The sequence below is a fragment of the Corythoichthys intestinalis genome, chromosome 22 (assembly GCF_030265065.1).
Source record: "Corythoichthys intestinalis isolate RoL2023-P3 chromosome 22, ASM3026506v1, whole genome shotgun sequence".
Lineage (NCBI taxonomy): Eukaryota > Metazoa > Chordata > Actinopteri > Syngnathiformes > Syngnathidae > Corythoichthys > Corythoichthys intestinalis.
This window is the reverse complement of record NC_080416.1, coordinates 4,399,807-4,424,414: the sequence shown is the minus strand read 5'-3', so window position 1 is coordinate 4,424,414 and position 24,608 is coordinate 4,399,807. Positions and strand designations below refer to the sequence as shown.

Genomic DNA, 24,608 nt, shown 5'->3' with positions numbered 1-24,608 from the left:
TGGTAAATTGGGAGCTTTGCCTTTTGGCTCAGCTCCTTCTTCACCACAACGGACCAGTGCAGAGTCCGCATCACTGCAGACCCTTCCTACTCTCTCTCGTGAACATACCCAAAGATACTTGAACTCCTCCACTTGGGGCAAGATCTCATCCTCAGGGCACACCACCCTCTTCCAACTGAGGACCACGGTCTCTGATTTGTAGTTGCTGAGCTCCATCCCGACTGCTTCACACTCAGCTGCGAACCGCTCCTGTGAGAGTTGGAGATCACAGCTTGCTGAAGTAACAGCACCACAACATTTGTCGACTCAAGTCCGAGTCCCTGTACTCAAGTCCAATTGTCTGCTAAAAGGCATAAGGTTAAAGGCTTTCACTAGAAGAATGAAGACACAATTTTCCTCCTCAATGATCGATGTAGAATCCTGGTTCTCTGGCAAAATGTTTGGACGGATTGACTGCTATGAAAACAACAAATTTTTCAATGTACTTTGTTTCAAATTTAAGTATCTATTTATTGGATCCAGATTTTCATATACAAGTGCAAGGTCATCAACTACAGAGGGTTTGACAGTCCATGTTTTGATACCTTGAACCTCAGTCAGATGTTTCAGAAAGAAACACACTGAAGAGGATCGATGTAAGTTAGCACCGGCCCAGCTGTCCTCCCATTTGTACATAATGGACAGAGCTGCAGCTCTTTCAACTTTTGGAACACTAAAAGCAACAAACAACACCGGAGAAATCATCAAGTTGGTCAAACCCCATGGGTCTCAGAGGTCAAGTACCATGTGGCGGTGCTTTTGCCCCCCCCCCGTTTGCTAAATTAGTTTCCATTTATTTTGACTTAGTAACAGCAGCTTCGAAGCGTGACACGTTCACAGACACATGCTTGGAAAAGCGCCGAGGACCGTGACTTGCATGTCCTAAAGGCAAGAGAAGCGGACCAATCGTTGATTGTGTTTAGTGTTGGCCCTCTGACCCATACAACGAGGTGACATGATGTAAACCATTTGAACGCCGTTGGCTTTATTTTATGCGACAGAATTCCGTTAAACATACACATCAAGTGGCCGAGTTTACGGCACCTGTCCACCCTTGAACTACTTTGCTGACATGAAACCGATAAGGTCAAATTTGTAAGTGAAGAGGGCAAAAAAAATAATCTCTTTTTAAAAGGAGTCAATTCATCAATCATGACAGAATAATGACATGTTTAGTTCTGATTATCAGACTGTTTTTCATTATGTTGTAGTTCCTGACTAGGGGTGGGAACCTCTGGGTACCTCATGATACAATACGATTTGAGATACAACGCTCACGATAACATTTATAACATTTATCTGTTGATTTGGGGAATTTTCTGGTTCATTTTTTTCTTGATTTTCGGGCATTTACGGCTCACTTCCTGTTGGTTTTGGGTTATTGAACAGGAATTGACCCGGGAAAGTCCCAAAATGAATCTGAAGTAACTCAAAATCAGGCCTGCAGCTATCGATTATTTTAGTAATCGATTAATCCATCAATTAGTTAGTGCAAATAGTCGAGTAATTGGATCAGGAACATTTAATGTGTTGAAGAATAAATATGAGGAGATGTAAAACAACAAAATACAGTGGTGTTAATAAGTATTTAGTCAACCAGTAATTGTGCAAGTTCTTGAATGACCTACAGAGAGCTGGGACCACAGTAACAAAGGCTACTATCAGTAACACAATGCGCCGCCAGGGACTCAAATCCTGCACTGCCAGATGTGTCCCCTGCTGAAGAAAGTACACGTCCAGGCCCGTCTGCGGTTCACTAAAGAGCGTTTGGATGATCCAGAAGAGGACTGGGAGAATATGTTATGGTCAGATGAAACCAAAATAGAACTTTTTGGTAGAAACACAGGTTCTCGTATTTGGAAGAGAACGAATACTGAATTGCATCCGAAGAACACCATACCCGCTGTGAAGCATGGGGGTGGAAACATCATGCTTTGGGGCTGTTTTTCTGCACAGGGACCAGGACAACTGATCTGTGTAAAGGAAAGAATGAATGGGGCCATGTATCGAGAGATTTTGAGTGAAAATCTCCTTCCATCAGCAAGCATTGAAGATGAGACGCGGCTAGGTCTTTCAGCATGACAATGATTCCAAACACAAAGCCAGGGCAACAATGGAGTGGCTTCGTAAGAAGCATTTCAAGGTCTTGGAGTGGCCTAGCCAGTCTCCAGATCTCAACCCCATAGAAAATCTGTGGAGGGAGTTGAAAGTCCGTAAAAAAAAAAATAAATAAATAATATATATATATATATACATAAACAAATGTTACCTTAACTTCAATTTTAATATACATCCTATGTTCTTAAGTAGTGAAAATTGAGCAAAAATTGGAATTTAGTATGCGAGGAAAATGAGGGAAAATAAAAATTAGGAGCTGGAGGTTGGGGTTATTGCTTTTACTTAACTTTTATTTTGCAAATCATTGAAAAAATACAATTTTGAATGAAAATCAGTTTTTGTATGTGTTATAGAAATAACTGTGCTAAAAGTTTTCTTTGCATTTCAGTAGTTAAAGAGGTTTGACACCCCCCCCCCCCACCCCCCAAAAAAAAAAAAAAAAAAATGAAAGGAAGAAATAAATAAAATTTCTGGCTCCGTGGCGACCTTCGCGTCGGGGAGTTCCGGCAAGAAATTCTCGCCACCTTCACCCCTCGTTATATGTGGCCCCAGAAAAATCCTAGAAGCGCCACTGCCCGTATGAGTGCTATATGTGCCCTCACCTCGCTTTAATCGCACAAAAGATCAAGGTCCATTGTTTGTTCATGTTACAATGCAATCAGTCATAACATTGAATCTGAGTAACTTAACAAGCATCACTTTGAGATCAGAATGGTTAAATGGCATGAAAGCAAAAAGCACGATTAAGGTTCCATATCTATGTTTTCGTGCCCCGCTGATCGACACTGCTGTGTGTTTATTCAGCGAGACTAGACGCACAACTTGTGCCAAACCCCCGACCGGCCTTCTCAGCCTGCAAGTTTTGCTGCAACAAAGGTCGTATTTTGTTTACACTAATGTTCGCACACTGAATTTTATGATTAGAAATTGCAAACAGGGCTCGTGTGACGTCTTAATGGCCAAATATGATTGCGACAATGTTGTTTTTGGGAACGACCGTTTAAACGGACCAAAATTGGCTACAAAATACATGATTAGCTTCTGGGAAGCTGCTGGGGTTGAAGAAAGTCACAACAGAAGGGCTTGTAACGAACTCCCGACTCAATAGACTTAAAATTTCAGATTGATTTTGCTGCAGTAATTTATGGGGAATATAACTTGTAAAATAGACATAAAACATAAACAATCTGGTACGCAAACAGGAGGCATTTGCTTGGGATGCTCCTTCATAGACTTCAAAACCCTATTGACCTGACACTTCGTCATTCTTTACGTCACGCCTTACTATATGGGGCTGAGCTTCATCCAGATTTAAGCTTGGATTTTTGAAGAAGTACAAAAACTGTACCGCATACAAACAGGATTGTCACAGAAGTGCTTTGTTCGAGAATTCAAGGTAATTGTTATACTTTTTTACTATGCATGCATTTTTAAATGTAGTGTAAAAAAATCAATGGGGGAAATCAGCCTCTACTCCATTGGCATCATAGTTCGCCGTTTACGTAAAACAAAACGCTAACTGCACGATTTTTTTTTTTTTTTTTTTTTTTGTCGCTTTTAATCAAGAATCGAGACTGTTTTACGTCAATATCTATGAATAATTCAGGGATTAAAGCATTTATTCGCAAGAATTTTCACCATAAAAGCTCTGTTTACGTCAGGCGGTCGCTAACCTCATTCGCTAAAAGAGTAGCATTGTACTTCGACATATTTATGTAAAGTAAATGCTAACTGCACGGTTTCTTTGCTTTTAACCAAGAATCGAGACTGTTTTAAGTCAATATCTATAAAGAATTCGAGCATTTAAACGTTTATTCACAAGAATTTTCACCATGAAAGCTCTGTTTACATCAGGCGGCCGCTAACCTAACTCGCTAACAGAGTAGCATTGTACTTCGACATATTTACGTAAAATAAACGCGTACTGCACTGTTTCTTTGCTTTTAACCAAGAATCGAGACTGTTTTAAGTCAATATCTATGAAGAATTCAGGGATTAAAGCATTTATTCGCAAGAATTTTCACCATAAAAGCTCTGTTTACGTCAGGCGGCCGCTAACCTCATTCGCTAAAAGAGTAGCATTGTACTTCGACATATTTATGTAAAGTAAATGCTAACTGCACGGTTTCTTTGCCTTTAACCAAGAATCGAGACTGTTTTAAGTCAATATCTATAAAGAATTCGAGGATTTAAACGTTTATTCACAAGAATTTTCACCATGAAAGCTCTGTTTACATCTGGCGGCCGCTAACCTAATTCGCTAACAGAGTAGCATTGTACTTCGACATATTTACGTAAAATGAACGCGTACTGCACAGTTTCTTTGCTTTTAACCAAGAATCGAGACTGTTTTAAGTCAATATCTATGAAGAATTCAGGGATTAAAGCATTTATTCGCAAGAATTTTCACCATAAAAGCTCTGTTTACGTCAGGCGGCCGCTAACCTCATTCGCTAAAGGAGTAGCATTGTACTTCGACATATTTATGTAAAGTAAATGCTAACTGCACGGTTTCTTTGCTTTTAACCAAGAATCGAGACTGTTTTAAGTCAATATCTATAAAGAATTCGAGGATTTAAACGTTTATTCACAAGAATTTTCACCATGAAAGCTCTGTTTACATCAGGCGGCCGCTAACCTAACTCGCTAACAGAGTAGCATTGTACTTCGACATATTTACGTAAAATAAACGCGTACTGCACAGTTTCTTTGCTTTTAACCAAGAATCGAGACTGTTTTAAGTCAATATCTATGAAGAATTCAGGGATTAAAGCATTTATTCGCAAGAATTTTCACCATAAAAGCTCTGTTTACGTCAGGCGGCCGCTAACCTCATTCACTAAAAGAGTAGCATTGTACTTCGACATATTTATGTAAAGTAAATGCTAACTGCACGGTTTCTTTGCTTTTAACCAAGAATCGAGACTGTTTTAAGTCAATATCTATAAAGAATTCGAGGATTTAAACGTTTATTCACAAGAATTTTCACCATGAAAGCTCTGTTTACATCAGGCGGCCGCTAACCTAATTCGCTAACAGAGTAGCATTGTACTTCAACATATTTACGTAAAATGAACGCGTACTGCACAGTTTCTTTGCTTTTAACCAAGAATCGAGACTGTTTTAAGTCAATATCTATGAAGAATTCGAGGATTTAAACATTTATTTTCAAGAATTTTCACCAGAAAAGCTCTGTTTACGTCGGGCGGCCGCTAACCTCATTTGCTAAAAGAGTAGCATTGTACTTCGACATATTTACGTAAAATAAATGATAACTGCACATTTTTTTTCCGCTTTTAACCAAGAATCGAGACCGTTTTACATCAATATCTATGAAGAATTCGGGGATTTAAACATTTATTCACAAGAATTTTCACCATAAGAGCTCTGTTTACGTCAGGCGGCCGCTAACCTCATTCGCTAACAGAGTAGCATGTCATGTCAATAGGTTATGAAGTCTACGGCTCCTTTATAAACGTACCACATCATCGTTTCACCATCAGTGAGTATAAAAAAAAAATGGCACAGAAACAGAAAATTTTCCATTCAAACGACTTCAATTTTGACTCGTCGCTGTGCGACATTCCAGCTTTCAGTAAATATTTATTCTGTTTAAACTATAGCATGTGTTGCGTGAAAAGGATCTAGTGCATTAGATAGGGTGTAACATTGGTTTTATACTGTATATATGATACAATACAGTGGATATTGAATGTTATATAAACTTAGTCTGTGTATGGGATTAGAATGAGGGTACATGTTGCACTGCTATTTCATTAGACTCTGAAGTCTTATCAAGGTTAAGGTTAACGTTTAATGGCATTGCACTAAGAAGACTTGGGAAAATTAATGATGTGCAACATTTTTAGGGAGTACAAGGCTGCACCTGTTATCAGCCCTGCTGAGCAAATGATAGTTTGGGTCTTTGTTCTTGGTCTCCCAAGCCGTTTACATATAACTACAGCACACGTGAACTTGGCACGTAGTTCATAGACATGTACTGGAGTGAATAGAACAATTTAGATGAAAGGATAAAGGATTTTTTGGTCATTTTTTTGTATGAGAGTCCCTCCAATTAGCTGCTAACACTGACGCTAACATCTAACAATTGCTTGTTTTAATGACCCAGATAATGTTTATGCTAAGTACCATATTTTTCTGACTATAAGTCACAGTTTTTTCATAGTTTGACTGGGGGTGCGACTTATGTGTGAAATTATTAACACATTATGATATAATTTCACATGTTATTTTGGTGTTTTGGAGTGACACTGATGATTTGGTAAACTTGTTAGCATGTTCTTTATGCTATAGTTATCTTAATAGCTCTGGCCACGTTCGCGTTCTGCCTTTGGCAATGTGTGTTCAATTGTATTATTGACTTTTTTATATTGAAATGCATGCTTTTAATTTGTGGCGCTTTCACGCCCCAGTGGGGCGCACTCGCACTTGTTTACGCGAAGAAGGGCGGTCACAAGCCAGAAGACGACGGACAGCTACGCAGTGTCTGAGCGAGTGGGCGAAAAAGAGAAACACGGTGTTGTTGTTGTGTGTTTTCCACCCATGATCGGACACTTTGAGCCAGTTGTGTGGTTGTTTGAAAGATGTGCTAATGCTAGCAAACACATGCTAACCGTTTTTGTCATTGCTGTAATAGCAGCCAATTATCATTTATTTACGATGATGCAAACCTGTTTAGTATCGAGGACAAAATTGATTTGTATTATTTCTATTTTTAGTTTCACTCTTCAAATGATGGTGTCATAACGACGGCCAAAATAAAGCAAATTATACGGATGTCCAGCATCGTCATTTGGGAGTTTAGCTCGCTTTATACCCAGGACCGAGCCGTAGCGTCCTGGTGAGGACAGTATATTCGCATTTCGTTGTTCATGCATCATGTAACATCATACTGTACACTTATTCAGCATGTTGTTCTCTATTGTATTTTTATACTAAATTGCCTTTCAAGACGACATATCTGTTCTATGTGTTAGATTTTATCAAGTAAATTTCCCCCCAAAAATGCGACTTATACTCCGGTGCGACTTATATAGGTTTTTTTCCCCCTCTTCGTTGGGCATTTTATGGCTGGTGCGACTAATACACAGGTGCGACTTATAGTCCAAAAAATACGGTAGTCATTTTAAATAGTAACACAAAAATGCTATGATTAAGGCATTAGCAAAGAATGACTTCATTGCTATTTTCAGAACATTCAACCCTATATTGCTAGCCAATTTACCCCATATTGTTGCAATATATTCACAACTCATTAAAAAAAAAAAAAAAAAAAAAAAAAAAAAAAAAAAAATAAGAATTTTCTTGACTTATTTCAATGTGAAATTCCTACCGAAAATTCTCAAACTGGGCTGATCCTATATGTGAAATGAAGTTTCTGGGTCTGACTCTATTCCCTTTCATGTCCCTCTCAACAGCACCCTCTCCAGTTTTACCCTTCCTTCAATCCCGGTTATCTTTGACATCGTTACAAAATCCAAACCCACTACCTTTCATCTCGATCCTCTTCCCTCTGCCCTCATCAAAACCTGTCTTCCCTCAATCGTCCCCCTCATCACTAATATCATTCACTCCTCGCTCATATCCGGTACAGTTCCTTCATCTCTCAAAACTGCTTCCATCACACTCCATTCTTAAGAAACCCGGTTTGGATCCCACTAATTTCAGGAACCTCCGCCCTATTTCCAACTCACCTTTCATTTCCAAAATTCTTGAAACTACCGTTGCAGTCCAACTCCATAACCACCTAATTACCAATAACATTTACAAGCACTTTCAATCCAGTCCCCTCCATAGCACTGAAACAGCCTTGCTTAAAATTACAAACGACCTCCTCATAGCTTCTGACTCCGAGTTATTATCAATGCTTGTCCTTGATGTCACTGCTGCCTTCGACACCATTTCTCACACAATCCTTCTAGGCCGGCTGTCCTCCCTTGGTATCACCCAGACACCCCATTCTTGGTTCACTTCCTACCTGTCCGACAAATCCAAATCCCTCCCTGTCTCTGCTGGCGTGCCCCAGGGTTCTGTCCTGGGGCTGCTCCTTTTCATTATTCATATTCTCCCCCTTGGTTCCATCTTCCGCAAACATAACATTCACTTCCACTGCTACGACGATGACAACCAGCTCTGCATTTCCTCAAAACCAACCTTTTCCCTTCCACCCTCCCCCCTTACCCACTGTTTAAAAGACATTAACTTTCCTATTACCATCAACAATGTACCTATCTCTCCCTCCACTCAGCTTAGGAGTCTGGGTGTCATCCTCGGCAGCACACTCTCCTTCCTCTCCCATATCAACGACATCACCAGATCGGCCTACTTCCACATTTCTCGCCTCCTCCCTTCTCTCTCTCGCCTTACCGCTTCCACTCTTGCCTGTAGTCTAGTCACTTCCCGCCTCGATTACTGTAAGTCATCCTCGACAGCACACTCTCCTTCCACTCCCATATCAACGACATCACCAAAACAGCCTACTTCCACATTTCTCGCCTCCTCCCTTCTCTCTCCCGCCTTACAGTTTCCACTCTTGTCTGTAGTCTAGTCACTTCCCGCCTCGATTGCTGTAAGCCACTGCTCTTCGGTCTCCCAAATAAGTCCCTCCAGAAACTGCAGCTCCTCCAAAACTCAGCAGCACGCCACATCTCTCGGACCCACATCACACACTACGTCACCCCCATCCTCCATCAACTTCACTGGCTCCCAGTCAAACTAAGAATCAATTACAAGATTCTTGTAATTGCGTTTAAAGCACTCCATGGCCTGGCACCTCCCTTACCCTCGCAATCTTCCCTGTATTAACTGTCCTCCCCGGTCACTTCACTCCTCCTCTATCATTCATCACCTTTTTGCCTGTTTCACCACCTATACCAATCTTTTTGAAACCTGAGTTGATATCTCACACAAGGTGGAGCTGTCGTGTCGTCGTATTTCGAGCATGTCGTTGGCTATAGAAACAGATAGCGAGTCAAATTTTGCGTCGGATGTCGAAAAGATCGTGTGTCGAAGCGATCGGATGTCGAGCTACCACTGTAGTAGTATGATGCATTTGCTGCCATCTAGTGGCAGTTGTGCAGTAGTAAAATAATTCCCAGGCTTTTAATTTACACTGATGCAAAGAAATATTTTTGGGAATTTAATAAACAAGTGTTGCTAGCCAAGACTGTGGATAAGCAAATTATATAGTTTATATAGAATTTTTGAACAGACACTTATTCTACTTTCACTATAACCATGAACTCCTGTAAGTGTTCCTGTCCATGAACCCACATTAACCTTTCGTAAGCTGTTGTATTGTTTAACACCATCGCAACCCAAGTCCTGACCTTTTTTTCTGTTGGTCTCTGTTCTAGTTAGAGACGTCACATGGGAGGGATTAGGGTGAAGCAGGGATTGGGCATGGTTACTTTGACATCAGATATTGATCATCATCCTCCTCTCAGCCACAGTCTCCAGACTGCCCCACTCAAGCCCCACCACAGAGCGGGCCTTCCTCACCAGTTTATTAAGTCTTCCTATCTCACCTGCTTTGAGGCTGCTCCCCCAACACACTACAGCGAAAAACAAGGCGCTGGCCACCACAGATGTTAAATGATTTGAGTCTCCTCAGGAAGAACCCTTGAACCCTCCAGAAGAGGGTGTCAGTGTTATGAGACCTATCCAGTTTATCATTAATGTGGACTCCAAGGTACTGGTATGACTCCACCCTCTGCACCACCTCCCCTAGATGACGACTGGGGCAGGGGACCTCCTGTTTCTCCTAGAGTCCACCACCAGCTCCCTGATCTTGCTGAAAATGAGTCTCAAATGGTTGCTACTGCACCATTAGTATAATAATTACAAATGCATACACAAACATATATTAGCTGAAACAACTTACAGCCTTATGTGGGCCTAACCAGAGCGCAGCTATCCTTCATATAGTCAGACGTCTGTGTCTGCTTCTCAGTCATATAAGAAGACAGTCCAGCCGGATCCAATGCTGCCACCAGAGGGCAGTATATCCTCCATCATTAAACAAAAAACAATACTTTTTGGACTTTTTGGATAGTTATTTTGGTCTCAACATTGGTAGGGAAGATATAAAAGCATGTACCTGCATGTACATTTTTTGCTGGGGACGGGACATTAATAAGACCAGATTGGCTCAATATGAACCTAGTTAATTGATAGGCTAAATGATCAATGCAAAGCAAACCTGTATAGACTTATACTCACTTTCATATGCATTGGTTCAGGTGATACACATTTGTTTTCAAAAACTACTAAAGAAACATTTTGAAAACTTCTAGAATAAATGTCTGGATTTTACTAGCAAATTTAAATGGCAATATTTGAACATAACTTAAACTATACAACATACACAATGAATACAAACTCAAATCTCTTAACTATCCAGAAATGACAAAAATAAACATTTACCACACAGCATCTAGATAAATAAATGAAATATAACTGAAAAAACGTCTAAGTCAGAGAATAACAAAAAGAAAACAAAAACGGCCCCATCTTTCAGGTAAAACACTACTACTTTTGTCCACAAGCACAGCCAAACTCAGCAAAAAAAATGAAAGCTCGTTTGGGCTAATTTAAAGGGTATGACAACACCTGGGGAAATGCTAATATTCCATCATTTATCCATCAACGCATGCCTTTTGAATTCATATCATGCCACTTCGTGTAATTACACACATCGCAACACCAAGAAAATGATAGAAATTAGGTCGATTGTCAAGCTAAAAGGACCCGCCCCCGAGATGCCGGAAATGTAGCATATTGTGTGCGTGACGTCACTATAGGCAAATATTTTACGAGCGATAATTAATACATGTGTGCAGTCCTATATCCAATGCGTGATATGTTTTTTATTATGAAAAAGTACTCACTCTGGCCATTTCCCTCCTTTGCTTTGCCTGGGGTGGTGAGGTGGTCTCATCAGAGCCAGTCATCGTCCTCTATCACCGGGCACCGCATCTGCTTTCAGCAGCAATTTCTTAGCAAAACCTGATTTCATTTGCCCATAGTTCGTATAGCTTTCAGGTGTAAAATGCGCACCACACAAAACCGTGCCGGAGGCTGGGTCTGCAAAATTAGCCCTCTTAGCACTGACGAACTTTACTCATTGTCTGCCCAGTCCAGCTCTTTTTCTCGCGTTCGGGAACTAATGGGTACTACATTGCGACAAATGGCTATTTGTAAACCACATGGCATGACAGGTTTGAACCATTTTGGCGATTTTTTTGATAAAACACGAACGCAACTCTCTCGTCGATAAACAACGATGGTACCTGCCTCGACCTTTTGTTTCCTTGTTATGACGTCTCCGCCCCATTCGGCTGTTTCCGGAACACTTTCGGAAATGTTCGTCATTTTCGATCTATTTTCGATAATTGCTCATTAATGTGAACGATTCTTTTGTTAACTTTATCAATGTTTGTTATCTTGGCACATAACGGTTCTATTGATGTCTCACACCCCCTTTGCGTTTTCATACCCTTTAAGATCACATAAATTAAATGAAAATTGGGGAGAAGGGGGTAAACCTTGGTTCACTACATTTATCACAGTTTAATTAACGTTAACAGTAGAAAACACATACAGGAGGACACTTCTCTCTTAGCAGCTTCCTACTCGAGTTTTGAAGGTTAGCAAACTCACTAGAGGAAGTCCAAAAAAATCGATTATTACATGCATCGCGATTCGACACATGACGATTCGATTACGATTCATAAAAGTTCAAAAACGATTATTTTCTCCCATAACTTTATGGTAGCCGCTCGTAGTAGACCGAAATTCAAGACATGTCTGCCACCCGGGCACCGTTATGGAGGAATGCTGCCGGTTACTGAGAGAGAGAGATTTACTCCTTTTTAAAAGACTGGAAAATAAATTTGTGTATGAGACAGGCAGGACCAGAAGCGCGACCTGCGCAAGTTATTTTTTAGAGCAAGAGGGGAAGAGAGATAATTCGTTGCTCCTTGTCTTTCAGATGTGCAGCAGTAGTTTTCAGGCATTTCAATTAAAAAATGTCTTGAGTGTGTTGCTAAGACCCGTGTGCATCTATAAAGAGGTGAGTACACGAACCCTCCCGTACTGTTTAGCCTTTATTGTTGTTGTTTTTGAGATGTTAATAGTTAGTGGCGAGCGATAAGCTAATTAGCTAATTCGCTAATGTGTAGTTCATATGCAGAACATGTAAAACCATGATTAAGTACAGTGGTAACACTACAAACATGCAAAATAGTACAGAAATCTACCTAGAAGTATATTGTTTAAAAGAAGTCTTATTTGTAAAGACTCTTTGTTTCCAGAAAATTTGGAATTCATTCCACCTGTGTAAATTTTATTGTATTGTTGTGAGAAATAAGTCCTCCCTTTAAAATGGTTAATGTTTTTGCACTTCCTTGTAAAATAAAAAATAAATAAAAAAGCAGCTTAAGGGCAGCTTTTTGTTGTATCGGTATGTTTCCGTTGTTCCTGTTGAATCATTGTGATATTTTAATTAAGTAATGGACGTACATTTTTTTGGCTACTGTATTAATTAGTAATGTACGAGTCATCGATAATCGCGATAACGGCTATAACCACGATCATCGTCAATACCGTGATCATCGTTCAGTAATCGAATCGTAGCACCCTGAATCGTAATTGAATCGAATCGTGGGGTGCCTAAGATGGTACATCCCTAAAATTCACACCGCTTAATGTTATGCTAACTCTGATGCAGGTCAGATTTTCAGTATAAAAAATAATGGTGTGTTCCCCACATCCACCTTTTTGAATTATCTACAGTGGCTGCTGCTGGCGGTAAAAAACGTATAATATCCATGTTTTATTTCTGTCGAGGCTGTGAGTGCATGTGTGTGTGAGGGTGGGAGGTGGAAGTCATCAGCCAATCAAACATGCATTTAAGGAAAAAAAATTGACTAAATGTAAGACTGAACATAATGAAAATAATTCACTTAATAATGGTAGAGTCAATTCTATCCTTAAAACATACCGGAAGACAATCTAAATAATCTATATAACATTACTAAATATATCATGCACATAAGTTGCTTAAAGGTTGGTGAGGACAATTTGAGCATCCTGAAAAGTTGCTCGTGTTATGTCCTTACCATCCCTATGCAAACATACGCCCTTGACTTAAAGGGTTAATTCCGACTCCCTGAAATGCTGTAGTATTATTATTAGAGCTGTCAAAAATTATCGCGTTAACGGGCGGTAATTCATTTTTAAAATTAATCACGTTAAAATATTTGACGCAATTAACGCGTATGCCCCGCTCAAACAGATTAAAATGACAGCTCAGTGTCATGCCCACTTGTTACTTGTGTTTTTTGTCTCCCTCTGCTGGCGCTTTGGTGCGACTGATTTTATGGGTTTACGCACCGTGAGCATCGTGTAATTATTGACATCAACAATGGCGAGCTACTAGTTTATTTTTTGATTGAAAATTTGACAAATTTTTTTTCAAACGAAAACATTAGGAGGGGTTTTAATACAAAATTTCTCTAACTTGTACTAACAATTACCTTTTAACAACTACAAGACTTTCTATCCATGGATTGCTTTAACAGACTGTTAATGTTAATGCCATCTTGTTGATTTAAACAAATACAGTACTTATGTACAGTATGTTGAATGTATATATCCGTCTTGTGTCTTTCCATTCCAACAATAATTTACAGAAAAATATCGCATATTTTATAGATGGTTTGAATTGCGATTAATTACAAATAATTTTTAAGCTGTGATTAACTCGATTAAAAATTTTAATCGTTTGACAGCCCTAATTATTATTATTTTTAATTGGAAAAAAAAATCCACGATGGACTGAGGGCGCGAAGTTTGAAGCGCGAAGCAGCGAGGGATCTTTGTATTACAGTATTGCTCCAGATTATAGCAGTATTGAGTCTGGACATTCACAGTGCGAGAAGCCTCACACCAAAAGAAAAAAAATGATTTGCAGTAGTTGAATGCAGCAACAAGTTTTAATCCAAAAACTCTTCCAGTCCAATAAAATTTGGAGTAAGCTCGATGTTCATCTGTAGTTTTAACTTTGTCAGTTCAGCTTGTCGGTTTCAATTCTGTCCAAAGACTCAGTGCCCCTTGGAAACCGTTGTTTCTTCCTAGATTTTCGAGCACCAGCAGAGTACATCAAGCAAAGACAAGGACCCCAAGAGATATTTGCACATGCTTTGTGTCTTACACAGTCTGGGTATTCAGGGGGTTTTGTTATCTTGGGTCGCCCTCACGCATTCGTTCACACCAACCGTCAGCTCCCACACAGAGAGCTTTCTTGGATATCACTGCTCGCACATACTGTTAAAAACGCATGTAAATATAATGCGGGGATGCATAAAATGCAAGAGTGTGCACAAAGTTTATTAATTGTTTGTATTACTAGTCGTCTGTAATGGTAAGAAAAACAGAGTTCTAATCAGAGGTGGGTAGAGTAGCCAAAAATTTGACTCAAGTAAGAGTAACGTTACTTCTAAATAATATTACTCAAGTAAAAGTAGTCATCCAAAAATGTACTCAATTACAAGTAAAAAAATAGTCGTTGAAAATAAAAAATAAAAACTCAAGTAATGACTAACATTGTGAGTAACTGCTTACAATGTTTGTGTGTGTGTATTTTTTTAAATAACAGGTATACTTTTAGAGATGTCCCGATCGATCGGGTCCGATCACGTCATTTTCAAAGTATCGGAATCGGCCAAAAAATATCGGACATGGCTTTTTTAAAGATATATATATATATATATATTTTTTTTAAATTAAATCGTTTTCTAATTGTATATAACGTTACAGACATAATATGTTACACTCATCCAGAGTCTTTAGTTTAGGCTTAAGGTAGGGTTATTAAATATATCCCGTTAACGGCGGTAATTAATTTTGAAAAAAATTTATCACGTTAAAATATTTAACGCAACTAACGCATGCGCTGCACGACCCACTCACGCATTGTCGTGTTCAATCTGTAATGGCGCCGTTTTGCCTATATATAGAACTAAAAGGCAGCGTAAAATGAGTAGAGGGAATTTTGGCTGCCTTTGGAGCCTTTTTTTAATTGGCTAAAGACTTACAATCCCTCTCCCTATGATTAGAAGTATCGTGTGAAGCAATGTGGGGAAGAAAGGTAGTAATTGATCTTTATCTTAACACCCTATGTTATTTCCCAACGCAGAGAAGATATATCAATTGGTACCACTAAGTACAGTCATGGTTGCACTTCCCATCATACATTTGGGCAGAACAGTTAAATGGCTACAGTATCATTTACTGAAAGCTCAACAAATACACTAGATGGCAATATTTAGTCACAATATACAAAGTCACATTTATCGTTTAAGAATTACAAGTCTTTCTATCCGTGGATCCCTCTCACAGAAAGAATGTTAATAATATAAATGCCATCTTGAGGATTTATTGTCATAATAAACAAATACAGTACTTATGTACTGTATGTTGAATGTATATATTCGTCTGAGTTTTATTCATTTTTTTCTTAATGCATTGCCAAAATGTATATGATCGGGAAAAATGATCGGGAATGATTGGAATTGAGTCGGGAGCAAAAAAAAAGCAATCGGATCGGGAAATATCGGGATCGGCAGATACTCAAACTAAAACGATCGGGATCGGATCGGGAGAAAAAAAACATGATCGGAAAACCCTAATACTTATAATAATCATAATAATTTAAGAGACAAATGATACTATTTACAGTGGCAGCAATGTGTCATACCTTCAGTTAAGTTGTGTTAGGTTTGTGCCCTTCATTTGATTATCCATCGATCTCATCTGTTGTGGCCTGCTCCTTGTGCGTTGACCAATCCGCTGCCTCCTGTGTCACCCACCTGTGCCTCATTGTCTCGATACCCCATGTTTGTATTTAAGTTTCTCATGTGCTGTCTCTTCTTGTTGAGTCATTGTTCCTTATCTTCCGCCCAGGAAGTTTTGGATACTAGAGGTGGGAATTTTGCGGCACCTAACGACTTGATTACGATTCACAGATTTTGCAAGGCCCACAGAAAATTCTGTTCTATTGCTATACAAACATGGAACCCACCAAAAGAAAGATTAAACTCTCTTCTTTCTGCAAGAAAAAAAACGTAAGTTCATATCTTTTCCCATTCTTTAGAAATCAGCATAAGAAAATAGCTCAGTGTGAGCAGTTTTCCAATTTCTGATGAGAAAACAGAGAAATTGAGCTTTTTAAAGACAGATTAAATAAAGCCTGTATGTAAGAGTTAGCCGTGCATTGACATTGGTCATAATGAATAGAAACCTAGCCCTCCGCTAAATAAATAGTTCCTGCTGTAACCACCCTGAGCAAATGGCAGTAACGTTAATCTTATTTATGAGTGCTGAGAAAGATGGCGGCTGTTTTGTTACCGCCACCGAGTCGGTCATTTCGCATCTAGTTCTACGTACATGTGATGTCTATGACACGCATCAGACGCTACCTGCTAAGATGCTACCACCTTAGCAACCCACGGGCGTAGTTTTTAGCAACGTCGACGCAGTTTGTAACCGCTGTCGGCTGCAGTAAGGTTTTTTTTATTTTTTTTTATTGCTTCTTCCTCGACGCACGTCGCGTCCGTGCGTTGTCCTGCATGAAAAGTAGTCCGGGCAAAACGTGATGCATAGAGCTGGCAAAATTCCTCGAGGTGAATAAAATTATCGGATCACTTTTTAAACTCAAGTTACTCAAGTTGCCCGAGTATTCGTTTCAGCTCTAAATGAGCAGTGTTGTTAATAACGGCGTTACAATATAACGGCGTTACTAACGGTGTTATTTTTTTCAGTAGTGAGTAATCTAATTAATTACTTTTCTCATCTTGGCAACACCGTTACCGTTACTGAGGGCGGAAAGGCATGCGTTACTATGCGTTACTATATTGGTCGAAAAGTCTGAGGGAGACGGACTCACCGAGACGACAGAGCAGAGCAGGCAAGAAAGTTGTGACGCCGAGCAAACGCGATGCTAGGTAGCTCCAATAATACATGTTGTAGCCGATAGCCTACAAACTACGCCCGCATGTTATGGTAGATATGGTAGACATGGTAGATATCACATGTACTGTACAGAGATATAACTAGATGCAAAATGACAGACGTGGCACGAAATGCGTTAGTAGACAGCCGCCATCTTGAAGCAGTAGACTTTTTAGGACGGCTCTGTTGCAGAGAACCTTCCTAGCGAACCTAAGTAACTTTTTATATAAAATACTTCTAAATCGGCAAAATCTTGACTTGAATCAATCTTAAAATGATGAAACAGTTTTAAAACTTTCATATGTTGAAAGTAGAGAGAAGGGAACTAATTCTAACAACTTTTAACAGTTGATTCAGGGTAAAGAGTAAATTAGGGTAAAGAATTGGGCTCGGGCCAATTGTACCAAAAACCTTCACAAAAAACACATAGTGTGGCCAGTTTTTTTTTTTTTTTTTTTTTTTTGAGGAAAGAAAAAAAAAGTATCACCAATTACTTTGCCAAGTAACTAATTACTCTTACATTCAGGTAATTGAGTTACTAACGCAATTACTTTTTGGGAGAAGTAATTTGTAACTATAATGAATTACTTTTTTTCAGTTAGATTAACAACACTGTAAATGAGTTAAAGAATTTTGAGTTCACCACCACCCTGCCTTGCCTCCCATGTTTTCCCTGCAATTGCGTCCTCCTTGCCCCACGCGTCGCGATGATAGTGTGTGATTAATAACGATAAAAGAATCTCAACTCTGCATTGTATTTCATTACGACACAATGGTACTATTTTTAAAGCGGAATACAATGTTCTTTCCCTTGAAAAGGCCACCGTACTAACTGACATATCCTCAAACATGGTTCACATAGAACTTCTGAAGCAGACTAGTCAAAAAGGAGCAGATCATTAATACAAAAGAAACACATTCGTAATTGTTTTGGGTCAACACTTCGCCAAAAAGGCAGCTCAGCCACATCAGCTTGTAAGCCGACCCTCACAGTCTAAGCACATCCTCTGTGCTGGGGTCCCTTATTACACACAAACCCGTACATGCGCACACTCACATTCCTCTAAAGGCTCTACAAGGGGCAGGCTCAGAGTACTCTGGAAGCTTGGAACTGTTCTTCACTGAAAGTATCACACACTCCCTGCAGTCGTTAAGCCAGAGAGCAGCAGAAGAAAAGCAGAGAGGTGTCCAGGGGAGGTCTAACGGCACCATCCCAGATTACCCTGCACCTATTTTAAAAGCGTTGATTGGCCGATGCCATGTTTGCTGCTGACTTTGGCTCACTTGGAAGAACATCAAGATAACTAAATTGTCACCCTGCATGAGATGTGCAAACAGTTCTAAACAGAAACTTCAAGGAGCTATATAAGAACCGCATCTCAAGGACAACAGTGGCTCTCAATGGTGACCCTCCAATGTAAAGATGGACTGCATAGCAACAGAGTTCTTCACAGCTTCTTGATGCGCATCCGAAGGAAACGTTCATCCAAAACGCCAACGAAACAAAAGAAGATAAAGGACTCCCGTTGCCTGCACCGCTGATATGATGCTGTGCTGCACTTTTCTGTATCACTTGCTGTCTTTGGCAGCGATTGTCGTGATTGTAAGCTGCGGAGCTGGCGAGCAGAGGAGAGGAACGGATAGTAGTACAGGTGGCAGTAGCAACACCGGAGGAAGCGGTAGCAGACGATTTCATAAGATCCAGCACGGCCAGTGTACCTACACCTTCATTCTCCCTGAAGGAACGGAGGATTCCTGTCGAGAGGCAAAAGGTGGAAGCCCGCAGTATAATGCAAATTCTCTCCAGAGAGATGCACCGCCACCTGATACAGACTTTCCGAAACAGAAGATCCAGCAGCTTGAACATATTATGGAGAATTACACACAGTGGCTACAGAAGGTAAGGAAGTGTTTGGGGTGAAATGTTACTGCTTGACTTTATTATCTTGAAGAATAGCAGTATTGAGAAATAAATTGCATCAATTCTTTTACAACCCCAAACGGAGTTTGTTTGAAGTGGCCGGCTGTAGAATGTTTTTGTTAAGATGTTTGTGTTCCCGTGGGTGTGTGGTCTCTGCAGCGTGTCTGTTTTTGGCTTTGCCCAATTTCTTGTTTGGGTTTGTGGAATGAGGCTTTCTAGTTAACGCTAAGCAGTGTTTGCTGTTTTCTTGCTTGTTTCCAAGTGTTTTGTGCGCTGGGGTCAGTTTTAGTGTGAGAAGTCAATGGGGAGGACATATTGCAGGATTAGATTATATATAGGAGTACAACTCTGGTAATAGGGTCAATTTAAGCAGTAGCTTTGGTATATACTGTACTTTGGCTGATTGATTTTGGCCTAAATGATAGGGTTGTTCCGATCATGTTTTTTTGCTCCCGATCCGATCGTTTTACTTTGAGTATCTGCCGATCCCGATATTTCCCGATCCGATTGCTTTTTTTTTTTTGCTCCCAATTCCAATCATTCCCGATAATTTTTCCCGATCATATACATTTTGGCAATGCATTAAGAAAAAAATGAATAAAACTCGGACGAATATATACATTCAACATACAGTACATAAGTACTGTATTTGTTTATTATGACAATAAATCCTCAAGATGGCATTTACATTATTAACATTCTTTCTGTGAGAGGGATCCACGGATAGAAAGACTTGTAATCCTTAAAGGATAAATGTGACTTTGTATATTGTGACTAAATATTGCCATCTAGTTTATTTGTTGAGCTTTCAGTAAATGATACTGTGGCCATGCCCCAATGCATGATGGGAAGTGGAACCATGACTGTGCGTACTGATACCAATTAGAGCTGGGAATCTTTGGGCATCTAACGATTCAATTACGATTACGATTCAGAGGCTCCGATTCGATTATAAAACAATTATTGATGCACCCCCACCCTCCTTTTTTTTTTTTTTTTTAATTAAATGTTTTGTACATTAGTTCCAAAATTGTTCAAAAATACTCTCAGGCTAAACCAAACTACTATTTCAGTATCAAGTTAACACATAGCAGTAAACAAATATACAAAAATAACAGTAAATAAAAAACTCCAGTCCCCATTCTGTAACAGCAGCTTTAAACTACATTCAATTAATTTAATGTTGTGAATCAACCGTTAAAGTTGTTAAAATTGCTCCCGTTATTCCATAATCTCCCTTTTGTCTACTTTCGACATGTGAAAGTTTTAAAACTATTTTAAAGATAGATTCAAGTCAATATTTTACCGATTTAGGAGTATTTTAGATAAAAAGTTAATTAGGTTTGCTTGGAAGGTTTGCTAAAACAGCCTTGCAGGGAAGTGTACTGCTTTAAGATGGCGGCCGTTTACTAACGCCCACTTTTGCAAGGCACTGTATATATATATATTAAAAAAAGGCATGGCCGATATTTTTTTGCCGATTCCGATACTTTGAAAATGACGTGATCGGACCCGATCGATCAGGATGGGACATCTCGACTCAAAACCCATTTTAAAGCAATAGAACTGGCCACTGGAGGGCAGTAGCGCATTTGGTAAGAACTCATCTCGGGCCGAGAAAGGAAATGAAGAAAAATAGTCAGGAAACGGAAGTATGAGGGATCTTGTGAAGACGCGTGAGACAAATGTGGAGAACAATCAGGGAAAAAAAGGCAAACGACACTGGACAAATGCATGATGGGAAGTGCAACCATGACTGTGCGAAGGGGCACCAATTGATATATCTTCTTTGCGTTGGGAAAGAACATAGGGTGTTAAGAAAATGATCAACTACTACCTTTCTTCCCCACATTGCCTCCCACGTTATTTTTAATTGCTGAGAGAGGTATTGTAAGGCTTTAGCCACATAATAAATGGCTCCAAAAGCTGCCAAAATTCACTCTACTTAATATACACTGCCTTTTAGCGCTATCTATAGGTAAAACAGCGTTTTTATAGATTGAACGCGACAATGCGTGAGTGGGTCGTGCAGTGCATGTGTTAATTATTTAACGTGATTAATTGAAAAAAATTAATTACGCCGTTAACGCAATAAATTTGATAGCCCTACTGTAAGCCAAAACTACTCTGGATGAGTGTAAGACATTTAGTCTGTAATGTTAAATACAATTAGAAAACGATTAAAATAAAATATATATGTATATTAAAAAAAAGGCATGTCCGATATTTTTTTGCCGATTCCGATACTTTGAAAATGACATGATCGGACATCTTTACTAAATGATAACCCTGATTATTTTAACAATGGTTAATTTATGTATTTTTACCAGAGGTGGGCACAGTAGGTTAAATCTTTCTCAAGCAAGAGTAGCCAACTTCTCTTGGTGGATGAAGTACTCACTTTTTTAACTTAAGTACAGAAACAGGTGCAAAAAACACTTCACAAAAGTACAAGTATCTAAGAAAAGATATACTCAAGTAATAGTACAAAGTACTTGCTTTGAAATTTAACCCTTTAACACCTGAGCCTATTTTGGCCGAATTTGCATGCATTTGATGTTGCCTTTAGATTTCAAAGAAAAAATTGTTTACAATGGCCAAGTTGGGTCCCTTTTTTCAGGACACCTTGAACTTTATGTCCAAACTGTTGTTTTCTTCACTGACCAATTTTGATCCACATTTTGGACCCAAAAAGACAAAAAGAAATCCCCAAATCTTTTTTCAAAATTTGTAACGTTGACGTCCCACTGACAAACAAACAAACATGCTCGACCAACCGTTTTGAAGCTTGATCATATTTATTCAACTTGTTAGGATAAATATTCAATAGAAAAACAATAAGATTGAATAGTTTTATGTTTGACAAGTCAACACAAACAGCAGGTATGGTCATAGGCGTTTTTGGCCTTTACACATACTATGGTCAAAACAGGTTATATACTAGAGCTGGGAATCTTTGGCCACCTAACGATTCGATTACGATTACGATTCAGAAGGTCCGATTCGATTCTAAAACGATTATTGATGCACCCCCCTTTTTTTTTTTTTTTTTTAAATATTTTGTACATTTGTTCCAAAATTGTTCAAAAATACTCTCAGGCTAAACCAAACTACTATTTCAGTATCAAGTTAACATATAGCAGTAAACAAATATACAAAAATAACAGTAAATAAAAAACTCCAGTCCCCATTCTGTATCAGCAGCTTTAAACTACATTCAATTAATTTAATGTTGTGAATCAACCGTTAAAGTTGTTAAAATTGCTCCCGTTAATCCATAATTTCCCTTTTGTCAACTTTCGACATGTGAAAGTTTTAAAACTATTTTAAAGATAGATTCAAGTCAATATTTTACCGATTTAGGAGTATTTTAGATAAAAAGTTAATTAGGTTTGCTTGGAGGGTTCGCTACAACAGCCTTGCAGAGAAGTGTACTGCTTTAAGATGGCGGCCGTGTACTACGTCTGCATCTAGCTTTTTGTAGATGTGCTGCAAACGCTACCGCTACCATAGTGCATCTAGTCTTATATAAATGATATCTCATGTAACATTATGTGGATGACGTACTTTTGTAGCAGCTTCAGGTATGTTGTTGTGTTTTTTTATCTCGTGGCATGAGTTGAGCTAGAGCCGTGAGTTGAGCATTGGCATTACCCGAGGGGCCGGGTAATGAGAAGCATGATGTTTAGCTACTCTCGCTCCGTTGCTCATTGACCGCGCGGCGCGCTGAGTGTGTTGTACTTCCGCTTTACTTGGCATATTTCAATAATCGGAATTTGGATGTTTGTGAATCGTTCTCGAATCTTCCACGGCCGAATCGCGAATAATCTAAGAATCGGAAATTTTGCACACCTCTATTATATACAGTGCAAAATAGTGAGAAAAAAAAATTATATATATCATGTAACACAAAAAGGGTTTGGAGGATATCTCTTTGTGAAGTTAGGTGTTGTACCCATCACCTATCAAAAATATATACCTACATGCAATCAAGCTTCTCGAACACACATCTACATAAAAATTGAAAAGATTATAGTAAAGAAAAAATATATATAACATTGAAAAAAAGTATTTTAAAAAATATTAACAAATAGTATACTTAATTCAAAATTTTCAGGCATGCGACCCAATACTTTTTGTTTTGTTTTTTTTCGCACTCAATAAAGCTTGAACAGGTCACGGAGCTGCGTCACACACAACGTCACACAGCCTACTCTTTCGCCGTTTGTGCGCTGCCGTCACTTCTATAGACCCCACTCACCAACGTCACACAATGACGTGTCGCTGTATATTGTCCGGCATTGTTTATCCGTATTCTCAATGGTTTCAATTTGTCGTGCAATTTATAGTGCAATTCATGGATGCCCCGGTGCTTTCAGACGCTGTAAACTCTTTGGATGCGTTGCATAAAAGGCGTTATGTGGAAAAGCTTCAGTCTATCTATTCGCCAGATCCGTATTTGATGCCTAAATCGATATTTTTCGACCCGCTGTCTTCGCTGTCTCTGCCTGACATCTGCTACCCTGATATCTACAACTGTCCATAGAAACTCAGCCTATTCTCACGAAACTTTGAAAAACTTTAAGGCAAGGCAAGGCAAGGCAAATTTATTTATATAGCACAATTCAACACAAGGCAATTCAAAGTGCTTTACATCACATGAAAACCATAAAAATCACATTTAAATCAACACAACGTAAAAACCAAGACAAAAGATCGCATTTAATCACAGAATAAAAATAAATAAATAAAAATAAAACAAAAATAGAAATAAAGCAAAAACTACTACTACTAATAATAATTGAAATCAGCAATGGAGATAAGCACAAGAGGAATAGAAGGCAGGTAGATTGAAATATATAGACAGTTATGGATATGCAATGCTAAACAAAAGCGTTTTTAGCCCTGATTTAAAGGAGCTAACAGTTTGAGCATACTTCAGACGTTCGGGTAACTTGTTCCAGAGGTGAGGAGCATAATAACTAAATGCTGCCTCACCCTGCTTGGTTCTTGTTCTTGGAACATGCAGAAGACCCGTTCCAGACGACCTTAGGGGTCTAGATGTCTCATAGGAATCTAACAATTCAAGCATGTATTTTGGTCCAAGGCCATTAAGTGTTTTGTAGACGAGCAGTAGTATTTTATAGTCTATCCTTTGACTCACTGGAAGCCAGTGTAGCGATTTCAAAACCGGTGTAATGTGGTCCAGCTTCCTTGTATTTGTGAGGACTCTGGCTGCAGCATTCTGTACTAGCTGCAGCTTCCTGACTGATTTTTTATCAAGACCTGTAAATATACCGTTGCAGTAGTCCAATCTGCAGCACTCTAAGCAACATTACCCCGTGTGACCCTTCCAATTTTCTAATATGGCGACAATTAGTAAAAAAAAAAAAGCTGACTGTGATGGCCAACGCTTCAAGGACAGGTGGATATTGGAGTATTTCTTCAATAAAATACGCAACCACTGTGTCTGCCTCATTTGCAAAGAGACAGTTGC

General features: G+C 39.1%; 1 protein-coding gene across 4 annotated transcripts in view; it reads left to right on the top strand.

The window, feature by feature from the left end:
* angpt1 (angiopoietin 1) overlaps positions 1-24,608 on the top strand; it is a 256,411-nt gene that overhangs the window by 99,382 nt on the left and 132,421 nt on the right. For 2 of the 4 annotated variants that reach the window (XM_057827809.1, XM_057827811.1), the window contains one exon: positions 12,170-12,250. The exons of 1 other annotated variant lie outside the window; for it this stretch is intronic. In XM_057827809.1, the coding sequence (XP_057683792.1) occupies positions 12,170-12,250 (81 nt within the window). Of the gene's footprint in view, positions 1-12,169; positions 12,251-18,312; positions 19,091-24,608 lie in introns of those variants that run through there. One more of the 4 variants, XM_057827808.1, reaches the window with a different exon arrangement.